The 26,434-nt window shown below is 44.2% G+C and overlaps 2 protein-coding genes across 2 annotated transcripts in view; one reads left to right on the forward strand and one right to left on the reverse strand.

Moving 5' to 3' along the window:
- The window catches only part of C1H1orf232 (chromosome 1 C1orf232 homolog), a 53,198-nt gene extending 27,324 nt beyond the window's left edge, over window positions 1-25,874 (reverse strand). The window contains exons 1-3 of the mRNA XM_066572469.1: window positions 25,613-25,874; window positions 6,163-6,257; window positions 2,844-2,924 (exon numbers count right to left, since the gene is read on the reverse strand). Of these exons, the coding sequence (XP_066428566.1) occupies window positions 2,844-2,924; window positions 6,163-6,246 (165 nt within the window). The 5' untranslated portion in view covers window positions 6,247-6,257; window positions 25,613-25,874. The remainder of the gene's footprint in view (window positions 1-2,843; window positions 2,925-6,162; window positions 6,258-25,612) is intronic.
- ZNF593 (zinc finger protein 593) lies at window positions 15,654-26,274 on the forward strand. Its single transcript, XM_066572478.1, has 4 exons — window positions 15,654-15,704; window positions 18,571-18,785; window positions 25,637-25,699; window positions 25,871-26,274. Exons 2-4 carry the CDS (start codon window positions 18,586-18,588, stop codon window positions 25,989-25,991), a joined length of 384 nt encoding a protein of 127 aa, XP_066428575.1. The 5' UTR covers window positions 15,654-15,704; window positions 18,571-18,585; the 3' UTR covers window positions 25,992-26,274.
- Window positions 26,275-26,434: the final 160 nt, after the last annotated feature.

Raw genomic sequence — 26,434 nt, forward strand, 5'->3', positions numbered from 1 at the left:
ATCCCGCTGTGAACTCCTTATAAGGAAAACTGCGCAATGATTATCGCTCAAAAGACGGCTTTTGAGTGAAATTTGAGTGTTAATCATTGAGTCTAAATAGACCTTTACTGTTGGGGAGTCATCAGGTCAGGAATGCTGCAACAGGTGCACAATCATGTTTAACTAGACACTGATAAGGGAGTGAAAATTTATGGTCTCTGAATTACTGTTGGGTAGCAGGGGGGGGGGGGGGGGTGTCACCAGGCCAGCAGTCTTATCTGTGCTATAGATGTCTTATACCTGCCATTCACCCATAAAACCTCGGCAATAATTTAATCCTCCATTGAACGTGTCAAAAGTTGTTATACATTTATATTCCCAAATTCTTTTTTGGCTTTGTGAATTGAAACCACCCTTCAATATGATAACTCTAATATCTCCTATGTCATGTCCATGGTTAGAAAAATGCTCAGCCACAGGTAATTCGGTCTTTCGCTCTTTAATTGTATGGCGGTGAGCTCTCATCCTCACTTTCAGCTCTTGCCCTGTTTCTCCAACATAAAGGCCCCCAACAGGACATTTACTGCACATGATCAGGTACACAACATCAGACGTGGAACATGTGAATGTCCCCGGGATCTTATAGTCCTGCTGTGTGTTGGGGATTTGTATCCTGTCCGCAGTCAGTATATTCAGCAGGTCTTACAGCTCCTTACAATACAGGGATAAGTTCCTTTTTGTGTGTCTGATGGCAATGCACTCCTGATTATAAGGTTCCTCAAATTTGGACGTTGCCTGTAACACAGAAGCGGAGGGTCCGGGAATATGATTTTCAGACGGCCATCCTTGTGTAGGGTTTGGTGGAGTTTCTTTGCAGTTTTCCTTTGTACCTCTAGTTGAGGATTGTAGCTCACTACTAGAGGTACACGATTGTTTCTTTCCTTCTCTGTGTATTGGAGTAGTTGATTTCTGGGTATCCTGGTGGCTCTGGTGATTTGGTCATCAACTGAGGTGGGATGGTAGCCCTGATTTATAAATGTCCTTTTAAGATGGTATAAATGTTACTCTCTGTCTGTTGGGTTGGAGCAAATCTGGTTGTATCTAATGGCCTGGCTGAAGACAATGGACTTTTTGATGTGCTTAGGATGGTAACTATCCCATCTGAAGTATGTGGGCCGATCAATCGTTTTTTAGTATAGGGATGTCTGTATTGAATTGTTTGAAATTTTTATGGTGGTGTCCAAAAAGTTGATTTCGGTGTACGAGTAGCTTAATGTCAGTTTTATGGTGGGGTGGAATGCATTGAATCTCTCATGGAATTTTATTAATTCTTGTTCGGTGTGGGTTCAGATGATCATGATGTCATCAATGTAGCGGAAGTAGGCCAATGGTGTGCTGGGGCAGGAAGCCAAAAAGTCACTCTCTAGTTTTGCCATGAAAAGGTTGGCATATTGCGGTACCATTTTACTGCCCATGGCGTTTCCGGTGAGTTGCAGGAAAATCTCTATTTCCCAAAGGGGAAATAATTGTGTGTGAGAAGGAATCTTGTGATAAACTAGAAATGGAGGGCTCAAGTCAAAATCCAGATCCAAGTCTCGTCAAGATGATGAGGGAGCTGTGCATGCAACAAAAAGCCCTCAAACATTGCAGGGCTGAAAAAATTCTCCATGTCGATGTCAAAGACTGGTAGGGACTTTTCACATGGGACAGACTATTCTGCAACAGCATTGTGAGATATGTTGTCTTGGAATTCCACACCAAAATCTGCACTGCTGTGTATTTTCATGCAAAATTACCGGCATAATTCTGCTGTTTTCAATTACAACCATATGAAACCCCTGCTGCAGGTTGGGTGGCAGTGGGCACTACCAGACATTAGAGACGACTTAATATTTTCCACAGAGGGAAATGTGTTATATGTGAGTTTTAATTTAAAAATTATTACAAAATCATTGTTATTGCTTTTTGTCCAGTTATATCCCATTTATCTTTACTATTTGAAAGTAAAAAAAAAAAAAGGAAAATTAGGCATCGAGTATCCTCACGTTTTTACAGTACATAATTTTTGGGTCACAATGAAGTGGTAACTTTAAGAAGTTTTTCTTGGGTTGTTATCCCAAACCAGGCTGTATTGTTAATACACTCTAGAATATGGCAGGCACGAGAAAAACCCATTATCCAAACAAGATAATGAGAGAGAGGGAACATGAATACAGCCAAGCAACCTTTGATTAGTAACCAAAAGTGAATTAATTATAATTTTTGCTCCTTTCGAGGACCTCCTCAAACTATTTTGTTGATGTTGGATATAGTTTTATATAAAGAAGATGCGATACTCATATAGTGAAAGTTATATGAACAAGATTTATTTATTTTTTTTGCTGTGACTATGTGTAAGAAGCTGCGTTTCAACCATAATTATAATTTTTGTCGTGGTTTCCCATTAAGGGCTTATTCCGACGTGTGTATATTGGCAGGGTTTTCACGCCCGGACAATATACGCACTCTCATTCTCTCTCTCTGCAGGTGGAGGAGGCGGGCCAGGCCCAGTGCTGTGAGCTCCCGCCCTTTGGCACTATTTGCAATGCGACGGGGCAGGACGGGGCAGAATTTAGCTCCGCCCCTCCCATTGCAAAGAGTGGCGAAGGGCGGAGAGGGGGCGGGAGCTCAGTGCACTGTTCCCGGCCTGCCTCCTCCCCCTGCAGAGAGGGACAGCGTATATTGTCCTGGCGTGAAAACACAGTCGATATACGCACATCGGAATAACCTCGAAAGCCGCATCTTCACCTGAACGTATGAGAAACGACTCTGTTAGGACACACATACTATACTTGTCAATGTAGGCCAAGTCATATTCCACTTACCTTTTTTGCAATTTGGGACATATTTAACCCATCATCTTCATTTTCTGGGATTTCAGGCTCAATAATCTCTGCGGTGTCACTCTGAAATAGATTATTCACATACTGTAGTTATTTCTTGTCTTCTCATATTTTAGAATGCCATTAACACATAATTTATATCTCCTTACTATTTTTTTTTTTACTTCCAGAGTGCGTTCACATGTGACTAAATTGCTGCCGATTTTGGTGCGGTTCTGCAGCAGATTTCCCCTTTCAATGCAGATCTGCACCAAAATCTGCAAAAAAATTAACACCAAATCAGCGATGTGTGGATGCACCTTTAGGGCTTTTGTCCACTAGTGTTTTTTTGTTTTGTTTTTTGCAGTGATTTCGCAGAATTTTTTTTTTCCATATGTCAATGGGATTTTTTAATGTTAAAATCGCATCATGCAAAAATCGCAGCAACGAAAACTTTTTTTGTGCGATGCGATTTTAACATTACAAAGTCCCACTGACATTTGGAGAAAAAAAATGCAGCAAAATCGCAGCGAAATAAAACCCGCTGGTGAGTAAAAGCCCTAAAGGGGTATTCCCACCTCAGTCCGCCACACTTCTTCCGCTGGCCACTACATTTGGCCGGGTTTTATGGAAGCAGTGGAGAACCTTACTGCAATTTCTGTAGAAGTGAATAGGAGTTACGTAAACCGATAGCACAGTGAGCTATGCTGCTTTCACATCTCAGACGTTCAGTAGACAGCTGAGCTATGCGGTTTATGTAACTCTAAGGGGGGGGTTCACACAGGGCGGATTTGCGGCCACTAATCTCGGGATTAGCCAGCCATGTGGACGAGATTTCTGAGAAATCTCATCCACACGGGACGGCCAATCCACTGCGGTTAATCCGGCCGAAACCGCGGCTGTGGCCCGGCTTTGCCGACCGCAGCATGTCCATTCTTTTTTCTTTCCGCTGCAGCTGCACTCTCCTCTATGGGAGTGCCGGCTGCAGCGGAAGAGCGAGCAGGCGGGCTGCTTCAAAGCCGCCGCAGGCTTTTCCGCGTCGCTTCTCCCACGGAAATCTTATGGTTTTTGCTGCGGCCAAACCGCGAGATTTCCGGCGGGAATCCGCCCCGTGTGACCCCAGCCTAAGGTTGCCTGTCCACGAGCATAGCGATATCCAGCCTCTGGGGAGCAGGAGACAGTTGACGGTTCTCCGCACTGAGCCTATCTGACAGATAAGCTCACCCCGGAGAATCGTGGCATGCTGCAATTTGAATCCCGCGAGCGGAGAATCACTATGATTCTCTGCTCTTGGACAGGGGGGCTGCGCTTTCCATAGCAACGCTATGGAAAGCTTGCACTGCGTCACCCATGTCCGGATTATCGCCGCGGATAACGCAATGCAAAAACTCCCCATGGACAGGCAGCCTTATTTACTTCTATGGAAGTTACAGAAACAGCATATAATCTTACTTTTCTGTAATCCCAGCCTCTCTAGATGCTGCATATAGTTACGAGGGGGTGCTGATAAGTCTGTGGCTTTGCGTTCTTGTTTCTGTAGTAATGAATGTTACATCGCATGAAAACCTTATGTGTCTAATATATGTTTTCAAAATTTTGTGTTTGTAGCTTATGGCAACAGTGATATAGGAACGCGGGAAAACAAAATGAAAGATTCTAAGGCGATATTTACAGCAAATGAGAGCAGAGGAGTAATAAAATTCTTGTTTCTGCAAGGAAAGTCCACAAAGGATATTCATGGTGATATGTCGCAGACATTGGGGGATCAATGTCCTTCATATTCTACAGCTAAGAACTGGGTTGCCAAATTTACAGCGGGCCACTTCAACACCAATGATGAGGAACGTCCTGGAGAACCAAGAGAGCTTGTTCCGGAGATGGTCGATGCTGTGCACAACCTCATACTGGAGAATCGGCGAATTTCAGCTAAAGGAATAGCAGACATCATAGGGATTTCTCGTGAACGTGTTTGTGTCATTATCCATGAACATTTGAACATGAAGAAGCTATCTGCAAAGTGGGTCCCCAAATGTTTGACAACAGATCAGAAAAGCATGTGAGTGAAAACTTCCTGGTCCATTTATCAGCGTTTCCAGACTGATAAGAACTTCCTGGATCGACTGGTCACTATGGATGAGACCTGTATTTTTTTGTATGACCCTGAAACCAAGCAGCAGTCAAAAGAGTGGAGGCACAGTGGTTCTCCTTGTTCAAAGTTCAGGGTGCGAAAATCAGCCACTAAGGTTATGACGTCTGTGTTCTGAGATAAGGAGGGCGTGCTGCTAGTGGACTACCTTCAAAATGGTTCCACCATCAATGCAAGGTATTACATTGAACTTTTGGACCAATTGAAGGCAGCTCTGAAAGCCAAAAGGCGCGGCAAGCTGTCCAAAGGAATCTTGTTCCTGCAAGACAACGCCTCCGCTCACACTGCACAAGCAACCACGGCAAAACTGGTGGAGCTAGGCTTCCAGATGGTTGACCACCCACCTTATTCACCAGATCTAGCTTCCTCTGACTATCATCTGTTTCCAAACCGGAAGAAACACCTCAAGGGTACCAAATTTCACACCATTTCTGATGCCATGGCTGCTACGGATGACTGGTTTGAGGCACAACCGAAATCCTTCTTTTTGCACAGCTTACAGAACTTGGAATACCAATGTAAGAAGTGTGTTGACATCAGTGGAGAGTATGTGGAATAAATGTAAAGTTTCATCTTCCTATCTCGTTTCTGGGTAAAGCGAAAGACTTATCAGCAGCCCCTCGTATTTCTATCTTAAGGAGTCACCTTTAAAACAGTAATTACCGGTAGACTTTAGCTACCTCCTTTTTCCTCCCTTGTAAATTCAATTTACTTGGTGCCTAGTATATATAGTACATTTGCAGAGGCATGTGTAGAGTGGAATACGGAATTAGAGTGCTTTGTCTCCAGCATCATATCAGGACGTCTATGACACACCCTCCATCTTTTGTATACATCTACTTTTAATTTATACGGTTACCTTTGCTCTTATTATATACACAGGATATCTCTTCAATAGGTAATTTGTAATTCAACCCATAAAAAAACAGACCCTAGTGGCAAGTGATTGACTTTAAGTTTGATAGTCTCATTCTAGACCATTTGGACCCATTATTGTGTCAAAGCCGGGACTCAGTAGAGGATCATCTGTTGGGCTAGCTTAATCATGACTGTACCCAAATAAATAAGAGCATTTGTGCAGAATTATTGTTATTTTGTTCATGTATTCACATTATAATACACTTTCAATTGTCTAATCGATCACAGATATCATATTTTAATCCCTTTAGTGCTTACCTCTTCAAGTGTTTCTCCATCTTCCTCTGCATTAAATGTTTGCAGAACTTTTGCTTTATAAACGTTCCAGAAGCTTTGGCTCATGGTAGAAAATGCTGGGAAAGACGTAGAAGAGAATTGGGGTCGGTAATACCTTGTAATGCAGGACTCGTGGACACAACCTTCCTGTAATCAGTAAAATCTGCGTGCCTGTGAAGAGCGTTAGCAATATGCAGAGCAGATCCAGGTTTGATGTTCATCCAGATTTGCACACTAAATGATCAAGTGCTCTTCAATTATGCACCAAGTCTTCCAACATGTAGTGTCTCCTGCAAGATTAGCTGAGCATCTAATGGTGTGCAAATTTAATTTGGGTATGTGTGGCATCTCACAATATGCAAAGCTACTCAGGTGCACAGCTCTTTGGTCTCATTGGTTGTAACACTCTGGGGTTCTGTGACCTCATTAAAGTTGCAGGAAGTTCTTCATAGAGGGGAAACTTAATAGGTGACATGTGAAAGGCTGAACTAATGCAGAAACAGTAGCAAAACAATTAGCTCTGACATTTTATGTCAAGAAGGCTCACGATTTTCAAATAAGGGCTAGAGTATACAGTATTATATATATACAGTATTATATATTTCCCAGTTAAAGCTGTAGACGTTCGTACGGCTTTATGCAGCCTCTGTAGCTCTCCATGAAAGGATCTGATATTGACGTATAGTTGCATCATGCTTAATGGTTTTTTTAAATTAATGTGTCACTTGTGGTTGCTCAAATTACCATGAACAGTATCCAGTTTTACAATTTTATCGATGTGGTTTCACATCTACTTCGTGTGTTCTGAACAAAGCAGGAAAGGGGGATCCCCCGGCCGAACGGCTCCGTCTTTGACTATAATGGGGTCCGTTTGCTTTCTGCACAGCTGCCTGGCTTTTTGCCGAAAGAAAAAGCGCAGTATGTAGTGCTATTTCTTCCGGTATTTTGTGTCGGATCTTGTGACGGAACCTCAGACCGGGGGTTCCAACGCAGATGTGAAACCACTGGCTTTTTTTGTGTTAAACAATTACTTAAAATATATTATGAATGTTATTAAATTAGAAAATTCATGTTTGCGGGCCTTTAAAGTTAATATTTTTTGACCATCTTGGCTTCATGATAACTGTAAGAAAAGATGAAGGTTATGTAATGAATAAAAGGACTCTGCGCAGCTGACACTGTGGATATGCCACGGATCCGCGGGAAAGCGGATTAAAAAAAACTGTACTGTGCATGTCCGATTGCAGGCTGTAAGGACCATGCGCAATACAGCAAACCCGGAAGTGGACGGATCACATGGATGCCGCTACCGGATGAGGTTAAGCAGGGCTCACTGATCATGGGCAATGCTGGATTCCGTGTGGGATTCCCTGTACAGAATCCGCGCGTGCAGTGGACATGAGGCCTTCTGTGGCAAAAGTAAGTACTGGTATTCTTATACCTGGTATTGTGTTCATTGGCATACAACTACAGCAGCTACATTATTATAAACATCCAATGGTCCACATTTCTCAATATCAACTGGGAGAAATTTCTTCCCACTGCTCTGTGCAGAAATTTTTACAGCCGTGTAACATTTGAGGAGTTACTTGCATGCAAGGCTGTATTTGCTACTAGGCACTGGAGGTCTTGATTGATGAGGAATGGGTCAACACAGTAGCTGCCTGTCAGTCACTTTTTTTTTGCCTGTGACTGTGTCTGATCAGTCTTTTATTAATATGTCTAATCTCTAGTGAGATAATATTCTGCAGACCAGTGTGTTAGCTGTGTGGTATCTATATGATCGCTGTAGTAGTAGTTTTCACTTACCGTATGATGAACCTGTCATCAACCATAAGCCCCTTAAACTAAGTTATGGTGCTGATAGTTTAGGTGGCAGGGGAGCTGCGTTACATACTCGCACGGTCCCCTGTTCCTGTGGTGTCCTTAGCACACACATAGCACCTTGACTCTTTTCAGGCTAGGTGCACCTCTCAGAGAGATGAAAGCAGGCAAGAGTCAAGCTCCTGTGTTTGAGACACAGCTTCCCAGACTCTGCTTCATCTAAATTATAAGCACCATAGCTTAGCTTATGGTGCTTATTGTTGATGACAGGTTCCCTTAATTTATAAACAATATGTTGGAATTATTCAGTCACAGCATGGTGGAGATATTTAGATATGATATGATAGTACTGTGTATTTAGCCATTGTATTTAATATTGTGTCACTGAGTCATATAGAGAAGGTGACTGGAACTGCAGGGGTTTGGGTGGTTATAACCCTTGGGAGCACGAAGAATACAAAAACATGTCGGTGAGTCAAGATGCGGGTTCTGCCTACCAATAAATATGTTGAGTGGAAGTCTGGTTCCCTCTTACTTCTGCTCCAACAACTTGTGCTCCTGTAACAGCGGGTAAGGAACAAAAGATCTGGCATCAATTATGGCTGGTAATATGAGGTTGCTAGTGACTGTAGGTTGGGAGGCTTTCAGATGTTTAAAGTCTATGCAATCTTGTGCCCTCGAATCATATAGGTAAGGTGACAGGAACTGTAGAAGGTTGTGTGACTATCTTGCTTTCACGCGGAATCTGCAATTGACGGATCGGACAACTTCAATGGCAGCCGTACGTGCAGGAACCGTGTTGAAATGGAGCGCAAAACAAGTCCACATGCTTTAGTTCAGCTGTGGACACCCACGTTTCTCTATGAGCGGCTTGAACTACATATCGTCTGTGCGGGTGCCCTGCAATTCAAGTCCACACGTGGACATTAGTACTCTGCTCCAGCAAGTGGTGGACCTATCCTCACTCTCCTTTGTTTATAAAGTGTAATTCATTCTGTTTAGGGTTTTTCGTAGTTACATCTAAAGGCCCATTTATATTGGACGAATGTAGGGCAATTGATGCCCGACACTTGTTCCCACATATATTTGGTCTTGTGCTGTTCAATCACTGGAAACGGCCATATACTTACTGACTCAGGAAGGCAAACATGTACATTACCTCGGCATGCAGACAGCCATACTGCCAAATGAGGGAGCCAATTACACCTGTGGAGGACACCAATAAGACAGCCACTCACACAACCTTCTATATAGAGGGTGGTAGCTGCTTGGTGTATACTTCTGCACGGAGTAGATACAAAGTGCCAAACTATCCTGATACATGGAGTGCAGCATGCAGAAAAGCAACCTATTAATGATGCCATAATAGTTCGGCGGGTTGCCCTGCACCTTAAAAAGTGAACCACATTGGTACTGTCACCCTGGGCTCCCCCGGCGTTTAAAATCCGCACTGCATGTGAATAGTACATAATAAATGCGAGGTATTAGTTAGATTTTGGCCAAAATACTTGAGCTGCTTGCGTTTTGTGAGTCCCAGGGCATCTTAGGTTATATAAGCACCTTCCTCCCCTAAGGAAGGTGCCCAAGTGTTTGGCCTCTTTGTCCAGCTAAAGATGATAAGGGCCATTTACACATAACAATTGTCGTGCAAAATTTGTTCAAACTTACAAAAATGCGTGATAATCATTATGTCTAAATGCAAAGCCATTGTGCGCTATTCGTTCGTTGCTCAGTTTCAACCAGCATAAAAATCAACACTGGATCGATCACTTCTCACTGCGTCAAAATGTTCCCTGCTCAGTGTTTCACGTAGAATGTGAAGCGCTGAGCGAGAAGTTACTCAGCGATGATCTGCCTGTCTAAACGTTCTGCACGAGAGTGAACAACTAGCGGTGACGTCTCCTGCAGATAGTTTAGTTGACAGTCGTCCCGTGTAAATGGAGCATTATTCATTTGTGCCAATTTCCTAGTCACTGGCTCTACCCTATTAAGCATTCTCCACTCCTGGCTTGCTATATTGACCATTTTCCTGTTTGCCCCGACTCCTGGCCTCCTTTATGTCGTGCTGAGCTTACTCTGTCATGACATCTGGATTGTCTCTTGTGTTGTAGTATACATAACTTGTCTTGATGCCAGACTCCTTTGACTATTCCTCTGTTTACACACTCAGTTATTGCACTGCGATTGTAATTGAGTCAACAGTCACATAACTTGGATCGCTTCTATTGTAACGGCTGGGGATCACACGGCAAAGCCCAGAACCCGACTGGTGAAAACCTGGCTTCCTCAGGTGTTGCCAATATATTTGGCCCACAGTCAAACAGTGTAGCACGGCAGATCTACATCCACTACTTCTGACAGGTAGATGCTTATTTAATTTTTCAGGGTTTTTACCCACTAGCGGTTTTTTAACGCTGTGATATCGCTGCGTTTGTTTTTTTGTTTTACTGCGAATGTCAATGGCACTTTCTAATATTAAAATCGCATTGCACAAAAATTGTAGAAGCGCAAACTTGCGATTTTTGTGTGATGCGATTTTAACATTAGAAAGTCCCACTGACATTTGCAGTAAAAAAAAACGCAGCGATATCGCAGCGTTAAAAAAAAACTAGTGGGTAAAAGCCCTCATGCTGCAGTTTTGGGACTGCACAATATAGGACTTTCGTCTCATCTATTTATTTTGTAATTACGCATTGAACTTCCAATTCTCCTAGGTATGGACCTTGTTTTCTGGTTATCTCTGTGGTATCTCTACACGCAACACCTTCCCTTCTTGTCTTCTTGCATGAGTTCCAGTTTCACGTGTAAGTGATACATGTGAATAGGAGCTCACTGTGTGGAAATAGTATCAGCAGATAAATAATTCCTCACATCTTCCTAAAGCCAGACAGCTTCCTATGGTTATATATTTACTATGTTCCTTTTGAACATTCCCTAGGGTTGCAGCCACACATGCAGTTTTTGAAGATAATGCCAGTCCTGGATACAATAAAGAGAAGTTCTATCTGTCCTTTGGGCTGCCTTCATACTGGCGATAGAATCGTGCGAGATTTGTGTGTTGCGAGGTGCACAAATCTTGCACAAATATGAAACCCATTCTTTCGAATGGGTTCATACTTATCTGCAATGTTTTCCTTCATAGCACTGCAATGCAGAAAACAAATCACAGCCTTTGGCGATATCGGGATAAGATCACGATTAGAGATGAGCGAGCGTACTCGGCCACGCCCCTTTTTCGCCCGAGTACCGCGATTTTCGAGTACTTCCGTACTCGGGCGAAAAAATTCGGGGGGCGCCGTGGGTGAGTGGGGGGGGGGGGGGAGAGGGAGAGAGAGAGGGCTACCCCCTGTTCCCCGCTGCTACCCCCCGCGCCGCCACCCCCCCCCCCCGCTGCCCCCCAAATCTGTTCACCCGAGTACTGAAGTACTCGAAAGTAGCGGTACTCGATCGAGTAATTACTCGAAACGAGTACGTTCGCTCATCTCTAATCACGATCCTCTGCTGCGGCTGTGATAGCTGCAGCAGGAGATTCCTTAAGTCATCTTCTCCCATTGATTTCAGCGGGGCTGGCGGCAGCAACCAGTTTGAAAGCAATGGGAGAACATAGTGATCTCCTGCCTTGGCTTTGACAGCTGCAGCGCGGATGAAGGGAACCCCGTCCTCGGGGATGCGAGGCTGTTTCTAATGAAAACACCTCACATCCAGGGGTTTCCACGTTTTCAATGGGGCCGGCAGCAGGAGGAGTTTTCTTCAGTCTGGCTGTGATGTGAGGCTGCTTCCTTGTAAAAACGCCTCGCATCCAGGGCTTTAGAAGGATTGTGAGAGCGGTATCGGGCTGTGAAGTACGGCCTGATACCGCTCTTGCCACTGTGCAGGAACCTTTATACTTTCTCTCCTTTTACGAGCCACACCTGATTTTAGCTTCCAAATAGGTCATTTCCCCTACAGTTTAGGCACCATTTACAGCAGCCTGTATTCTGAGTCAGCCAACAACTGCTTTATTTTCTGCAGGATCCCAACTGCGTGTGAACAAAGCATCTATATTCTGTGTATACAGGGAAGAAGGGGGGATTTTTATTTCTTACTTTAAGACCACTCTCACACATGAACGCGGCAATGTGCTGCGATGTTACTTTCATTGTCAGCTGTAGCGTGTTTTAGCGGACCCCATAATTATGTGCTAAATGTCAAAAAATAGAGCAGACAGCGCTGAAGAGCGCCATCTAGCCCCGCAATCGTACGCATGTTTGCGAGGCCCCATTGAAATCAATGGGAGATTTAAACAGCGATGTTGAAAATGCCGCGGTTATAGCGGTAAAAAGTGGCTGTGTGAGATCAGCCTAAGGCTGTATTCACAGGAGTGTGAATCTTGCGTGTGTTTTGTGCATTGCGAGATGCATCCTTTTGAATGGATTCGTACACGAGCGATTCCCCCCACCCTCACAGCGATACTGCGAGGTTAAAAAAAAAAAACTGCAAGTCCTACTTTTTCGCTTCTCTCAGAATACAGTGCCCATTTTTTTAATGGGACAGTCAGACACCGCATGCTGTGCGATGTGCACGCGAGTGTGAGGTTTGCCATTGACATCAATGGGAAACATTTGCTGATCCTCCGACGCGCATGAAACAAGTGCTAGAGGATCAATCAGAATTTCAGAGACGTGATGTAAGGCGTTTTTGCATCCGCAGGTAAAACGCACGTTAACGAGTCTGATATCGCTTTCGCCCGTGTGAAGGTAGTCTTAGGCCTCTTTCACATGCTCATTAAGTGCGTCAAAAAAATAAATAAATAAATAAAAATCACATCTGAAAGAACCCATGGTTTCCTTTTTATGACGCAGAGATTTCTCGTCTCAAAAGATAGGACCTGTCCTATGAGAGCCGGCTGGCAAAGGGAAGGGGAGCTAATCTTGCTAATAGTAGCCGCGATGTGCTCGCAGCTGCTATGTATTCACGTGATTTAACGCTCAGATAGCTGCGCTGTTTTAGCACGACTAGCTGAGCGCTCAAACAGGGAAGAGAAACTTGTGAGTTGTGTACAATGCGATATGGACGCAACTCGCACTAGTAAAGAACACATTATTTTCTGTGGGTTTATACACATGGGAGACTTATCTTTGATGAGCTAAATAAAAATAATAAAGTTGCAGCATGTCATATTTGTGGGTGATTATTGTTTGATAAACGACCATTATATTCTATGGGTGGGTTAAAAAAAAGGTTTGGTACCGTGTCAGCCAGTAGAGCATTGTGTGATTGTTCCCAGTGAGAGAAACCAAGTAATCTTGTAGATATGATACCTTTTAATGGCTAACAAAAATACATGATGTTACAGCGAGCTTTCAAACTTACTTGGGGCCCTTCCTCAGGCTTAAATGGAATAGAGCCAAAGAGGCATATATATATATTACACAAAAGGTATATCTACAAGATTACTTGGTTACTCTTCCCGAGAACAATCATATTTGAGAAAAAAAACGCATGGCATGCAATTTGAATTTTAACTGTTGGAACAACATACAATTTTTCTTCATAGTCATGAAAAATACATGTACAGCAATGCAATGTGTTTTTAAGGCTAAAATGCATTGCAGTCGCATAAAAAAAAAAAAAAAATAGCAGATTTTTGACTGATGGTTCCAAAAAGAAATCAGACTGTGTGAATACAGCCTGAGGCTGCATTCACAAGAGTGCATATTGGCTGCGTTTTCACGGCCGGACGATATATGCTGCCCATCTAATGCATTGGTTTACAATGCATCAGTTCAGATGGGCATATTCCTGCGGCATAAAAGCGCCCAGCCGAAATGCGCTCCTATGTGCTGTCTTGGCCGGCCGGGCGCCTTTACGCCAGGCAGGAACGATAGTTCAGGAACTATCTTCCTGGCTGGAATACAGCGGCTCCCATAGACTCCTATGGGAGCCTAAGGTATCTGCTGGAGAAGGGAGGGAGTTTAGTAGCATGTCTGCTAAACTCCCACTCCCTCCCCTCCTCCTCTTGCCGGCTGTTTGCAATTTTATATGGCACATGAAAAGAAATGTCTTGCCCTATCTTTCGACTTGATACGCAGAAAGTTCACATAGACTCACATCAGAAAAAAGGGAGGTGGAGGAAGTTACCCTGTGTACCACGCTGGGAAAAGGAGATAGCTGGCCCTAATTGGGCATTTTAATGCCATTCTGAGGATTTCTGCCAATCGTTGCTTACCGTCACTTCTGCATATTTTTTAACATCCATGCAGCAATGCCCTGTATGAATGGCTTTAAATACGTGAAGATTGGGAATTGATAGTGTCAAAAAGTAATTAATGTGTAAGGCCCTCTGTCCACGACCGTGAATTCGCCGGCGAATCACGCCGTCTGAGGCTTTCCATAGCATTGCTATGGAGAGCGTCGGCCCCGTGTCCACGAGCAGACAATCATAGTGATTCTCTGCACGCGGCCGGCAATTCGCAGCATGCTGCGATTTGCCCCGCTTCTCCGCGGCCAGCCTATCAGATTAGGCTGACTGGTGGAGATTCACGTGCAGCTCCTGGGCGGCGATCTGCCGCGGGACTTCGTAACACCCGTGGACAGGGGGCCTAAATATGGTTGGAAAACGGCATGCGGCTGTGGGAAGGAGGCCTATGGGGAGGCTCACACAAGCCTAATTTCAATGCGTTCTATGCACTGAATGGAGGCAATGATAATACACTGATTTTCATTGATCTACTCACTCTTGCGTATAAAATTGTGTAGAATCCGCACGTAAAAAAAGAACGCAGCATGTTCTATTTTACCACGTAGAACGCGCAATCCAGCCCTATTCTCTATGGACACATAATAACCTCTGTGCATGCGTTGTTACATGTACGGCGTTTATACACAATGTCGTTAAGAGACAGAACAGCAAATTAAAAAAATGAAGCCAGGAAGCCTGTGCAGGAGAGCATGGGGGAGATAGTGTGGAGCGCAAGGCAAAATGACTGCCATACGCGGCGCTATGCCCACTCACCACCGGCTCACACAGCGGTACAACATTGCATGGTACACACAGTGCTTTACCAAACGCTTCGGTGAGCCCGGCCTAAAGATGGAAACCTGTGGTATAGACGGGGGAAAGAACTCTGGTGACGTAATTCTGTTATAACACCTGCTCTACAACAATAAGGCTATTGTAGGCCAGGGCTACACGGCGACCTCTAGCCACGGGGGTTGTGGCAGCACCCTCTGTACATGGGCCATAATGTGCACGGGTGATAAGTTTATCCCAGTAACATCCCTTCATTAAAGGATGCCACTCCCCAGATCACTACTATAAACACTATCTGCCAGCATTCAAGGGGCTTTTCCCATTCACTGAGTTTCTCGCCGGCATCAGCCGCCGGCGTTCACACTGCTATTACACGCCACCACCTTGCGAGGTCGCTGTAAGAATCGGCAAGAGTCCATCTCTAAAGTGCAGCTGGGACTGCGTTTCCTCTCTGGCATGACGCAAGCAGGAGTTACTTCCTCTGCCGGGCGTCTCGTAGTCTGCTATGAAAGGAAGACATTTTACTGTAGAGACGCAATCTATCACGTACGACACAGTCTACGAGAAAATGGCCGCCGAGCAGTTTCGTTTATAGAAATACAGGCGACAAATATGCATTTGTTCTCTTGTGTTGCAGCGCTTCTGGTTTTATGCAGCGTGGTAGTGAAGGAGCAGGACTGTGACTGTGGTGAGTTACTGCATGTAGGACGTGAGTGTCCCCTCTCTCTCCCCCGACAATAGTGTGTATCTGCTCCTGCTCCGCTGGCGGCCTTTCCCGCCACTTGCTTCATAACGTCTGCTGCCCAGTGATGGGGATTTCACAGCGGCGAAGTGCATAAAATCAGGATAGCTCAGCCAGGGCTGTCGGCCCTCGTGACCCCGGTCACATGCTCTGTAGGACACGTGGATGCCATATCTGCCATAGAGCGGTAGTGGGTATACTTGTCTCCCCCGAACTCCTCCTTACTTCAGCCATGCAAATGAGGAGGGAGTTGGGGTCCCTGTGCTAGTGATCCATGGGGTCCCCGCAGTCTAGTGTAGCGCCTAGCCTTTGAATTAGGGCTCATTTACATGACCATAATTTTGGCACATAGTATGACTGCATGATACATGGTGAATGGAGTCAATGAAAGTAAATAGACTTCTGTTGATCCATTCACATTAGTGTGTAAACGCGGCATGTAAGTACATGTGAGGAATAGATGGCAGCATGCTCTACACACAGAGCCCTATACTTTTCTATGGCCAGTATATGCAACGCTGTGCATCCGTGACCGTGCTATGAAGCACAGCAGAGAATGTAACAAATAAAAAAAACAGTCACAGTGCGCATGACTCCATGTGTGAGATACGCTGTCATGCACAGGGTAATGGTGTATCTTGTCTCCACCAGTAGAAAGGGTGGAGACTTGTTGACCGGGTGGAGGCAGGTCACACCTTGGACAGTGTATTGGCTGCTCCCCGCACACAGCTTGTAATGTCCCAGGTGTCAGCATCTGAGGTCCCCAGGTCCCATCTGCTTCCTGTATACAGTCATAAGCCAAAGCCTAATGCACAGTCATAACCCTAACCCTTGCTGTCACACATACCCGTGAGGTTACCCCGTAACGGCCATCTCCTCCCTTCCCCCGCAGACAGCATGTCAGGTGGTGGCTGTTATTCGCCTGAGGTGCTGCTGCAGAGGCCCCCATGCCATAATTTCCTCTCCTGTCACTCACCCCACTGATCTCCCTTGTCCCCTCGCCGCTTCTGCGCTGTCAATCGCCCCGGCGCTTAATATGGGCCTGCTCTCACCATGCCTGGATGGATGTAGGTGGCGGTGAAGGCAGCCCTGCTGTCCACTGCAGGAGGAGAAGTGCGGGATCAACTCCGCTCCGGTCCCCCGCTGTCAATCTCCTCAGCCAGTGGCAGCCCTTCTCCGCTGGAATCTGTCATCGCTGCCGTCCCGCGCTGTCACTCTAGGGGCTTAACACGGAACCTGCGGGACCTGACATGCTTTGTGCGGGGAGCAGCAGCCAATCCACTGCTGGGGGCGTCACCTGCCCCTTCCCTATCACTGAGCCAGGCAAACCCATTTCTCCACTCCTAGCCCCGGTGGAAACCAGAACCCATGCGCAGTACAGTCTTTGCGGCTCACATAGACTGGTAAAATGCTGGCAGACTCTCGCAGCGGTTTATGCATACGGTCATGTGACTAAGGCAAACGTTGTAAATGTTATCTCAGCGGGAAGACGTCTTCTTAGCCTACAATCTGCAGTAGTCTATAGCTATAAGTGCTCCTCTTGGGATATGTAGAGAAGGCTGCTTTCACACCTGTGTTAGGGTCAGTTCGGGTTTCTGTCTGCTCTAGTTGGGGGGGAAGAAAAACTGAAATAAAACAGGGAAAGGGGATGTTTTATTTTCCTTCATTGATTTTATTGGGGTTCAAAAAAAAAAAAACACGAAGGGAGAAGCTTCTGTCAAGTTTACGTCTTTTTTGGGATGTAAAACTATCATTTTCCCTTCCAAAAAAACATAAACCTAACGGAATGGAATCAAATTAAACTCTATTTGCTTTCCTCCCCCCCTCCTTTTTTAAAATTCTATTAAAATCAATGGTGAAAAAAAGTATCTTTTTAAAAAAATTTTTTTTAGTTTCTCTCCTCTAAAAATGGGGCAGAGACAGAAACGCTGAACTGAGCGCTAAGGCAGGTGAGAAAGCGGCCTTACTGATGGTTTTTTTTCTTCTTTTTCATTTTTTAGATTAGTTCTACTGAAATTGTTGTCATGGGTGGACAAAATCTAAAAAAAACCCCCAGAAAACAACTCTTAGATTTGCCCCGTTTCCCTGAAAATAAGACCTACCCTGATTTTTTTTGGGGGGGAGGCTTGAAATATAAGCCTTACCCTGAAAATAAGCACTGGCTACATTAAATAAAAAAAACAATACCTAGCAGGCTTGGGCAGGGTCTTCTTGCTGCTCTCTGGAGCTCCAGCACACTTGCTGGAGTCCTCGGCCGCCCACAGAAGATCAATTCTTGGTTACGGGATTCATAAATCCCACCTCTAGAAAGTGATGGCAGTGATTGGTTCATCAAGCGCTGCCAATCAATGCAGCGCTCGAGAACTAATCACAACCATCGCGTTGTGGAGGTGGAATTTATTAATTGACCAATCAATGCCGCAGCTCAGCCAATTCATAAATCCCACCTCCACAACACGATGGACGTGATTGGTTGAGCAGCGCTCGAGAACAAATCACAGTCATCACTTCTTGGGGGTGGCATTTATGAATCCTGTAACCAGGAAGCGATCTTCTGTAGGTGGCCGAGGACTACAGGAAGCCTGCTAGGTAAGTATAATAAGACATCCCCTGAAAATAGGACCTAGTGCTTCTTTTGGTGCAAAAATTAATATAAGACTTGGTTTTATTTTTGGGGTAACACAGTATTAGTTGCCCAGCTCCTGGGATCACTCCAGCTCTGGTCTACACATAATTGCGGTATTATTATATTTGATGCCAACCTTTTTACTGTTTCATCATATTTTTTTCTATGCTATATATTTCTTTCTAGACCACGATCACAAACATGACTCGCTCAAAGCAGGTTGGAAATCACAAAAGTGACAAAAAGAAAAATATTTCAAAACTGTGGAAAACCAAAAGAAGAGTTAAAGACTTAGATCAGATTCATGCAGACCTCCTTCCTAAAAATGCCCATGGTTTACTAAATCAGGAAATTGACTACAGTCTTCCCGGAAATGCTCAGCATTACTGTATACATTGCGCGTGAGTAATAACTTCCTGTGTTCTTCTGAACTTTTCTGGGTTTGATGTGAGGATTTTAGTATGGCAGGAACTTTCTCCCAGTTCAGAGGAATCTTTATTACATTGTTGTAAATGCAGTTATTACAGACGCCTTGTTCTGTCCACACTGACATCATGGCTTCAGTTTGTAGAGGATCTTATTTACTTAGGGCCCCTTCACACTGGCGAGGGTGACATCAGGCTATGAATCGTGGCCCGATATCGCCCTCGCCATTCATATGAATGCCCTGTGGATGCGAGGCGTTTTCTTTTGAAAACAGCCTCGCATCTCAGAGGATTGCCGAGTTCTCCCATTGTTTTCAATGAGGCCGGTGATGCTGCCACCGCAGTTAGATAGAACATGCTGCAATTTGTTTCTGGTATAGCATCGCATCACGGTACTATGCAGGAAAAAAATCACTAATGTGTATGAACCCATTCAAAAGAATGGGGTTCATATTTGAGAGTCTCGCAACACACAAATCTCGCATGATTTTCTTGACAGTATAAGGGCGGCCTTACTGTGGGTGTTTATTAATCCTTTCCAATGCAATTTATATTCTGGTTTTCCTAGGGGGCTTACTCTTTTTTTCTGTTGTTATACAACAGCGCTGTATGCTGGCTAAAGCCAGTACTGCATGAGGTGACACGTTGGATAGGCTCCGACAGCAGAGAGGCTGGCAATATATATAGTAAGAGAACCCCGACGGACGTCTTCCAACATCGGAGCTGTACAGCCTTAAATAATAGTGTCTTTAGATGTCAGACAGTGGATTGGAAAGGGTTAAATAAAATAGGGTGTCATACTACGCTTTGACTGCCAAAAGGGCCACGGAAACTGGTGGACAAGAAATAATACAAGTGTGAAGATGCTGTATGCATATGCCTTATAAACTGGACATTTACTTCTAATCAAACTTTACCTACATTAAAGGGTTTTCTGGCATAAAAGAAGTAGCACATTTTGGCATATGCCATATAGAGTAGAAAGGTTTATTAGAAGTCACAAAGTCTGTGCAACTCACAGGAACACTTGTAGGGCAGCACTTTATGTTCATACCAGCACTCTGATCCTGTCTCTCAATTGTAACAGGCAGGTAATTGGTCAGGGTCACCATGTCAGCAGTTTCCAAAGAATTGACCTAACCTGATATGTCCAGCCCTGCCTCCTTTTTCCCACAGTTCCAGAACTCCTCGAAGCATCTAGTAGCAGCCGACAGTTGGCAGTGTGGTGCTGCAAACAGCCTGCAGTGCAGTTGCAACCAGTCACTGATATGGAGAAGTTTAAAAAAATGGTGAAGTGAAAAAGACCGCTCTACAACAGTGGAAACTGTAACCAAAGCAGAAATGGGTGCCTGACTTGCCTCTGGGGTGCAAAGGACTGCACTCGAAAAGCCCAGGAGTAGAGTGCATGGGGGTTTGAAGAAAGCTGTGCACCAATCGGATGTGTGTTTACAGGTTGAGCCGACAGCCAGTCAGGTGACAGGGTGAGACGGGAGTTAACCCTTTCCAATCCACTGTCTGACCTGTGAAGACATTATGATTTACAGCTCCGATGTTGGAAGACGTCCGTCAGGGTTCTCTTACTGTATATTGCCAGCCTCTCTGCTGTCGGAGCCTATCCAACGTGTCGCCTCATGCAGTACTGGCTTTAGCCAGCATATAGCACCATTGTATAATGGCAGAAAAAGAGTAAGCCCCCCTAGGAAAACCAGGCTACAAATTGGATTGGAAAGGGTTAAGAGAGGAAACTGCTGCTGACACAGTGGCCCTGACCAAAGAGCCTGTTACAATTGAGACACAGTATTAGCGTGCTGCTATGATGCCACAGAGGTGGACATAGGCTAAATAGAGCTGTCCTACAAGTGTTCGTGTGAGTTCTACAGAGTTTTGGGACTTCTAATAAACTGTTCTGGTATTGAGTGATCTCAAACCCCTCCATCATCCGTAGAAGTGTTAACTTGTAACACAATTGAAGTTCAGTAAAAGCCGTTGATCAAAGAATGGCCCAATGTCCACGGGCAGATTTAATTTGCGGAATCTGTGTGGGGCACCTGCAAATCAGGCCGCACATAGAGAAGCATGGGCGTCCACAAATGGATTTAAGCATGCGGACCTTTTGTTCCAGAAAACAAATCGCAGCATGCTCCATTTTTGTGTGGTTCCTGCACGGACAGCTTACGTTGAAGTCAATGGAAGCCGTCCGATCTGCAGCTGACACTGCAGAATGGACACGGATCCCGCAGGATAACGGAGATTTAAAAAAAAAAAAAGGGAGTCTGTACTGTGCATGTCCGATGGCGCATTGTGCAAAGCATCCGCAGTACAGATAACCCGGAAGTGGAGAGGTCCGCGCAGATGCCGCCAACTTCCGGCAGAGGTATGCAGAGTCCTCAGGCAGGGTGGGATTCCGCTGCGGGCTCCAGCCTAGGGGATCTAACCCTCCCATGGACTTTGGGGCCAATAGGGTTGTCTGCTGTCAGTGTAATGCCCTTTTACAAGCACATGTCTATAGCTAGAGCCGTTGCTAAGCAACACTGTAGCTCAGCAAGGATGACAAGGATCGCCCTGATGAAAATGTCCGTCAGGCTCTCGCCAGCAACTTTTCAAATCATCCATCATTTTTGCAAAAGAGAACTAAAACTGTTCATTTTTAAGACTGTAATTCTAAAAATATGGTACGTATTGTTGAACAAGCATCTTATAATCTCCTACTACGGCTAACATACCAAAAGGAATTAAGCAGTCTTTAACAAAGCCAGTTTTACCAGTCTGAGGCATTTTGTGGGTTTAACGGAGCTGAGTATATTTAATCTATTGCTATGAGTGTTGTGACTCACTACTGATCACACCCCCCCCTACACTAGACTGAACAAACTATCGATTATTGTAAAATATTGATGGAAAACTATCGATGTTTCGATATATCGACTTTTTTAAATGCTGTATAAAAATAAAACCGGTCTAGGGTTAATAAAGCAACACAATCAACAAAAAAAATTATAGTTTTCTTTTAAAACTTTAAACTATTGAATTTATTAACTTATAACTATTAATAACATGAAATTATATTAAAGTTACAAATGAAAATAAAAATTACAGATGAAACATCTAATTAAAATTAGGTATAGGAAAAGAAGTTTTTTATCATTGGCCTCAATAATCGTTATCTAATGAGCCAAGAAATGGGTCTCCTATCTTTTCTATGGGCACCGCGTTCGCGTTAGACGCTGAACGCACGACATGTCCGTCTCCTGTTCTGCTCAGCCCTCCTTCTACATGTGGAAATGCTTTCATTTAGAAAGCATTGCCCACAGCCATCGCGTTAGACGCAAGCGTTCGGAGCCTGCGTCTAACGTGATGAACAAACGCATGTGGAAAAGGGGCCGAAGGCCCCACTTTTTGTCTGGAGCAAACCTTATTGGTGACAGAGTCACCTCACACTTTCCAAAAGTTTCTAGAACTTGTTTATAATTTCATCAGTGCCTCGAGCAAAACTACATCCTGTACCAACACAAAGGAAAGGGCAGAATGTAAAGAAAGAACATCTGGTCACCAGACCACAAGACACGTTTCTTCTTTACAAAAATCAATATTATATCGCCTTAAACTATCGATGTTACCGATATATCAGACATAACAATATTGATGAAAAGTATCGCCAAAGCATTACCGATATATCAATATTTTGATATATCGGTTTTCGATGTCCCAACCTAGACTCTCCCCTCTCCAACCCATCCTGGATGCAGCAGCCAGGCTCCTCTTCCTGCCCAGCAATTATACTGAAGCCTTCACTCTGTGCCACTCACTGCACTGGTTACCAGTCCAATATAGAATACAATTTATACTCCCTCTCATCCATAAAGCTCTCCACAGTGCTGCACCATACTACATCTCATTCCTCCTCTCTGTCACACTGCTAGTGCTCTACATACTTCTAATGACCTTACTCTAAGATTTGCCGTATTCTGAACCTCCCACTCCTATTTCTAAGATTATCCCTGGGCTGCACCAGTTCTCTAAGATGCGCTACCCCAGACAATCATGTAATTTCCAATACCCACAGTTTTAAGCATACCCTAAAAACACATCTCTTTAGGCAGGTTTATCATATTCCCTAATCTCTCTTCTCCATTTATTTTGCTTCTAAATTCTCCTTCAGAACCTGATCCTTTCATCCCACAGAAACCCCTATTCCACCCCAATGCGCTTTTATATTTGTACATACACAGCTACGGTATTAGTGTATCTTGACACCACCAGGAAAAGTTGTTACTTTTATTGATACAATTGTGGGGTACATACACTATTTTGGGATGGCCGAAAACCAGTAATCCTTTCTTTGTGTTTTTTAAAATTTTTATTTGAATGGCTTTTGGATACTGCTGTGTTAAAGCGATCCTCTGGTTTTGGGACAGAATTCTGTGCCTGGAGCAGAGGGTGGAGGGGTATCTTACCTGTCCTTTATCTTCTCCTCCTTGCCCGTCTTTCCACCAGTTGCGTTTTTCAGGTGGCCAAGATGACAGTGCATTGGTAGTATTAAAGCTATCAATGTACTGTAGCTGGTTAGCTCTGTTCACATGATCAGCACTGGACAGTCGTAGAACACTTCACAGCATCTATTAAATCACTAGAAAATGGCGGCAGTCATTATTAGCCTGGGTTCACACACACACCGGAATCCTGGTGGAAATCTCGCGGTTTGGCCGCAGCGAAAAACAGCGAGCTTTCCGCCGGGAGAAGCGCTGCTTCAAAACCCGCGGCACTTAGCCACGGGTTTTGAAGCTGCCTGGCCGCTCACTCTTCCACTGCGGTTGGCACTTGCATTGAGGAGAACGCGGCCGCAGCGGAAGAAGGAAAAAAATGTACACGCTGCGGCCGGGGAATCCGCGCCGCAGCACCGGCTTTGCCGCCCCGTGGGGACGAGATTTCTGAGAAATGGAATTTCTGCGGCAAGTCCTCCCTGTGTGAACCCAGCCTTACTGCTCAGAAACGAAGCATCAAACCAGCGGAATGAAAAGACTAGGCAGAGTACTGGTAAGATCCCTCTCCACCCTTCAGTACTGAGACAGAATTTTGTCCTGAAACTGGAAGGTCACTTAAATGTTTTTTTTGTTTATGTGAATGTTCGTTTTTATAATAAACCACTATGTGTCTGTAATGCAGTGTGTTCCACTGTCAGCGTTATCCAATCGAGCGCTTCCTCATCTTGTGATCACATTATAGGGTGGGACAGAAGGAGATTTACCTCTGTCTGTGCACTTAGATGCTGCGGCCACTATAAACTGTGGCATCTAAAGGGTTAAACCATTTCATTGCCAATCACTTGTCTTCTAATTCCTTACGGGGAGACACTTAAAACTTAAGTAGCCTAAAATATCCTACTACAGCTATTAATAGCTGTATTGTGGCTAGAGAATCAATTCTTGTTTCTATACTTTTGTTTTCCCTTGTTCTAAAGGCCCATTTACACACAACGATTATCACTCAAAATTCGTTCAAATAATGTATTTTGAGCGATGATCATTGCATGTAAATGCGACCATTGTTAGCTTTTTGGCTGAACAATGATTTTTAGTTCAGCATAAAAACCATCGTTCGGTTGGCCTGCTGATAGCAGGGGCAGCACCCTGTGTTTCTCCACGGGAGTGTTGATAACATTGTTTTCAGCTGCTGTCCTGTGGGAGAACAATGGAGCTGCATGCAGGTAACAGACCACCTGTTATCTGCATACAGTGAAGGGAGCTTCATTTAAATGCAAATGAAGCTAATAAGCTACTAATGGGCATTAGTGCCCATTAGTATCTATGCAAAATGATCGCTCAAAACTGACACTCAAACTGTCTTTTGAGCGACTTTCGAGTGATCATCTTTGCATGTAACAATTTGTTCTTTTATAAGCCAGTGGAATAACTATCAAAACTTATTCAATTTACTTTACTTAAAATAATGCTTTTGTGCTAATAAAAAAAAAATCCCTCTAAAGTGCTGGCCACTACAGGTTTCCCTTCTTCCTAATTTGCTATCTAGTGATGTTATCTGTGTTACTGGAGACAGCATAATGTCAGGACAGGAAGTGTATGAGAGCAGAGGGTGGAGGAGGAGAGACTGACACATATTTACTTAGAGCTAATGGTGAGTGATCTCCATTGCTCACTGCTAGTGTACACTGTTCTTCATTATGATTTATGTTGGTTTACTCTTTGGCAGGCAGTGGATGTGTTAAAGGTTAGTATTTTAGAAGATGTGCAGCATGTCAACTTGCACTGCGGCAGCGCTGCCAGTCATAAATGGCGACAAGATTAAAGTCTTGCCACTGTTTGAAAAATCTTGGTTGCATTGACAAGCATTTTGGTGTTCATTTGGAGCCCTGCACTGCACACACCAAATGTATCCATAGGGCGCCTTGCGCCCAGTGTATGTCACATACTGTATATAATGCATGTCATATACAAAAGGGCCAAATATGCCATTAAATGTCTCTACAGTGGTATGCATCGTAGCCTTGCAATACTCACTATGGTAGGAATAAACTGTGTGCAGAGCATTTATTGTTATGTCAAACATAAGAGTATATGCTACTCTCTGGCAGTGGAGAAGAACATGAACATGGCTAGTAAGTTTAAGTAAATTCAACCCAGTGTTTTGATTGGATATTGTAAATCTGTATAATATTGTTTGGTCTTACAATATATTGGAAGGTCCAGGGCAATGGCCCTCCCTACAATCAGCCCTACTAATACATCTGTCTTTGCATACACATAAACAGCAGCTATATAATCTATTCACCTAAGGCCCGTTCTCACCAGAAATTATTTCACATCTTTAAGGAGATACTTCGTTGACCTGAAGACCTTGAAGGAGCATTTTAAAACGAAAGTTCACAAGCGCAGGTAAAGATTTGTGACCATTATGCAGCCACTGTAAAACTGCAGCTTGTGTAAGCTTGTTTGAGCGTGTGCATTTTGATGAGGGAGGTGTACTGAACTGCTGTGGGTGTGCCTGACAGGGCCTCACGTGTGAGAATGTCAGATCTTGTAGTAGATGTCCTCTGTCTATTACAGGCTGAAGCAGCTTAAAGACGAGCCCTATACCCAGGAGGAAGCAGAAAGAGCAGCAGGGATGGGCTCATACAAACCGCCGCAGCAAGTGGAGGTCAAGACACAGGAGGTGCCAGTGGAATAGTTCTTTTTGCCAGACTGACTTTCCTTTTCCTATTCAGCTGGACGCTCTGTTCAAATTTCATGCCTGCTGTAGCATCACGTTGGCACGCCGCTGATCGACCACTCTTCTGACTCCACTTGTGGCAACCGTTGTGCAGTGTATGAATGCTGTGGCCTCAGCCAACAAAACGACTGTGATGTGTTTATATCTTGTAGGTCTGTTATAAACACTTAATGAGTTTCACAGTAAATCACATATATGTGCATATAATATACAGTAAAATATATATAGTTCCACATTCAAATTCGAGTTTTTGGTTTTTTTTTGTTTGCTTGATGCCTGGCAGCATGACTTTTGCCTTTCGGGTCCTGTTTTACATATGCATTGTCTGAAAGTCACTGCACTGCTGGTAGCTGCGGATGATATTCATCCAATCATAAGTTATATAACAAGATGACCTACTC

Source organism: Eleutherodactylus coqui, chromosome 1, assembly GCF_035609145.1.
Source record: "Eleutherodactylus coqui strain aEleCoq1 chromosome 1, aEleCoq1.hap1, whole genome shotgun sequence".
NCBI lineage: Eukaryota > Metazoa > Chordata > Amphibia > Anura > Eleutherodactylidae > Eleutherodactylus > Eleutherodactylus coqui.

What these genes read in the sequence shown, in the direction of transcription:
- ZNF593 (XM_066572478.1), top strand. Translation starts at nt 18,586, where the DNA reads ATGACTCGCTCAAAGCAGGTTGGAAATCACAAAAGTGACAAAAAGAAA. An exon ending in CATTACTGTATACATTGCGC is followed by an intron (nt 18,786 to 25,636) that starts GTGAGTAATAAC and finishes CACATCTTTAAG; the next exon opens with GAGATACTTCGTTGACCTGA. An exon ending in ACGAAAGTTCACAAGCGCAG is followed by an intron (nt 25,700 to 25,870) that starts GTAAAGATTTGT and finishes TGTCTATTACAG; the next exon opens with GCTGAAGCAGCTTAAAGACG.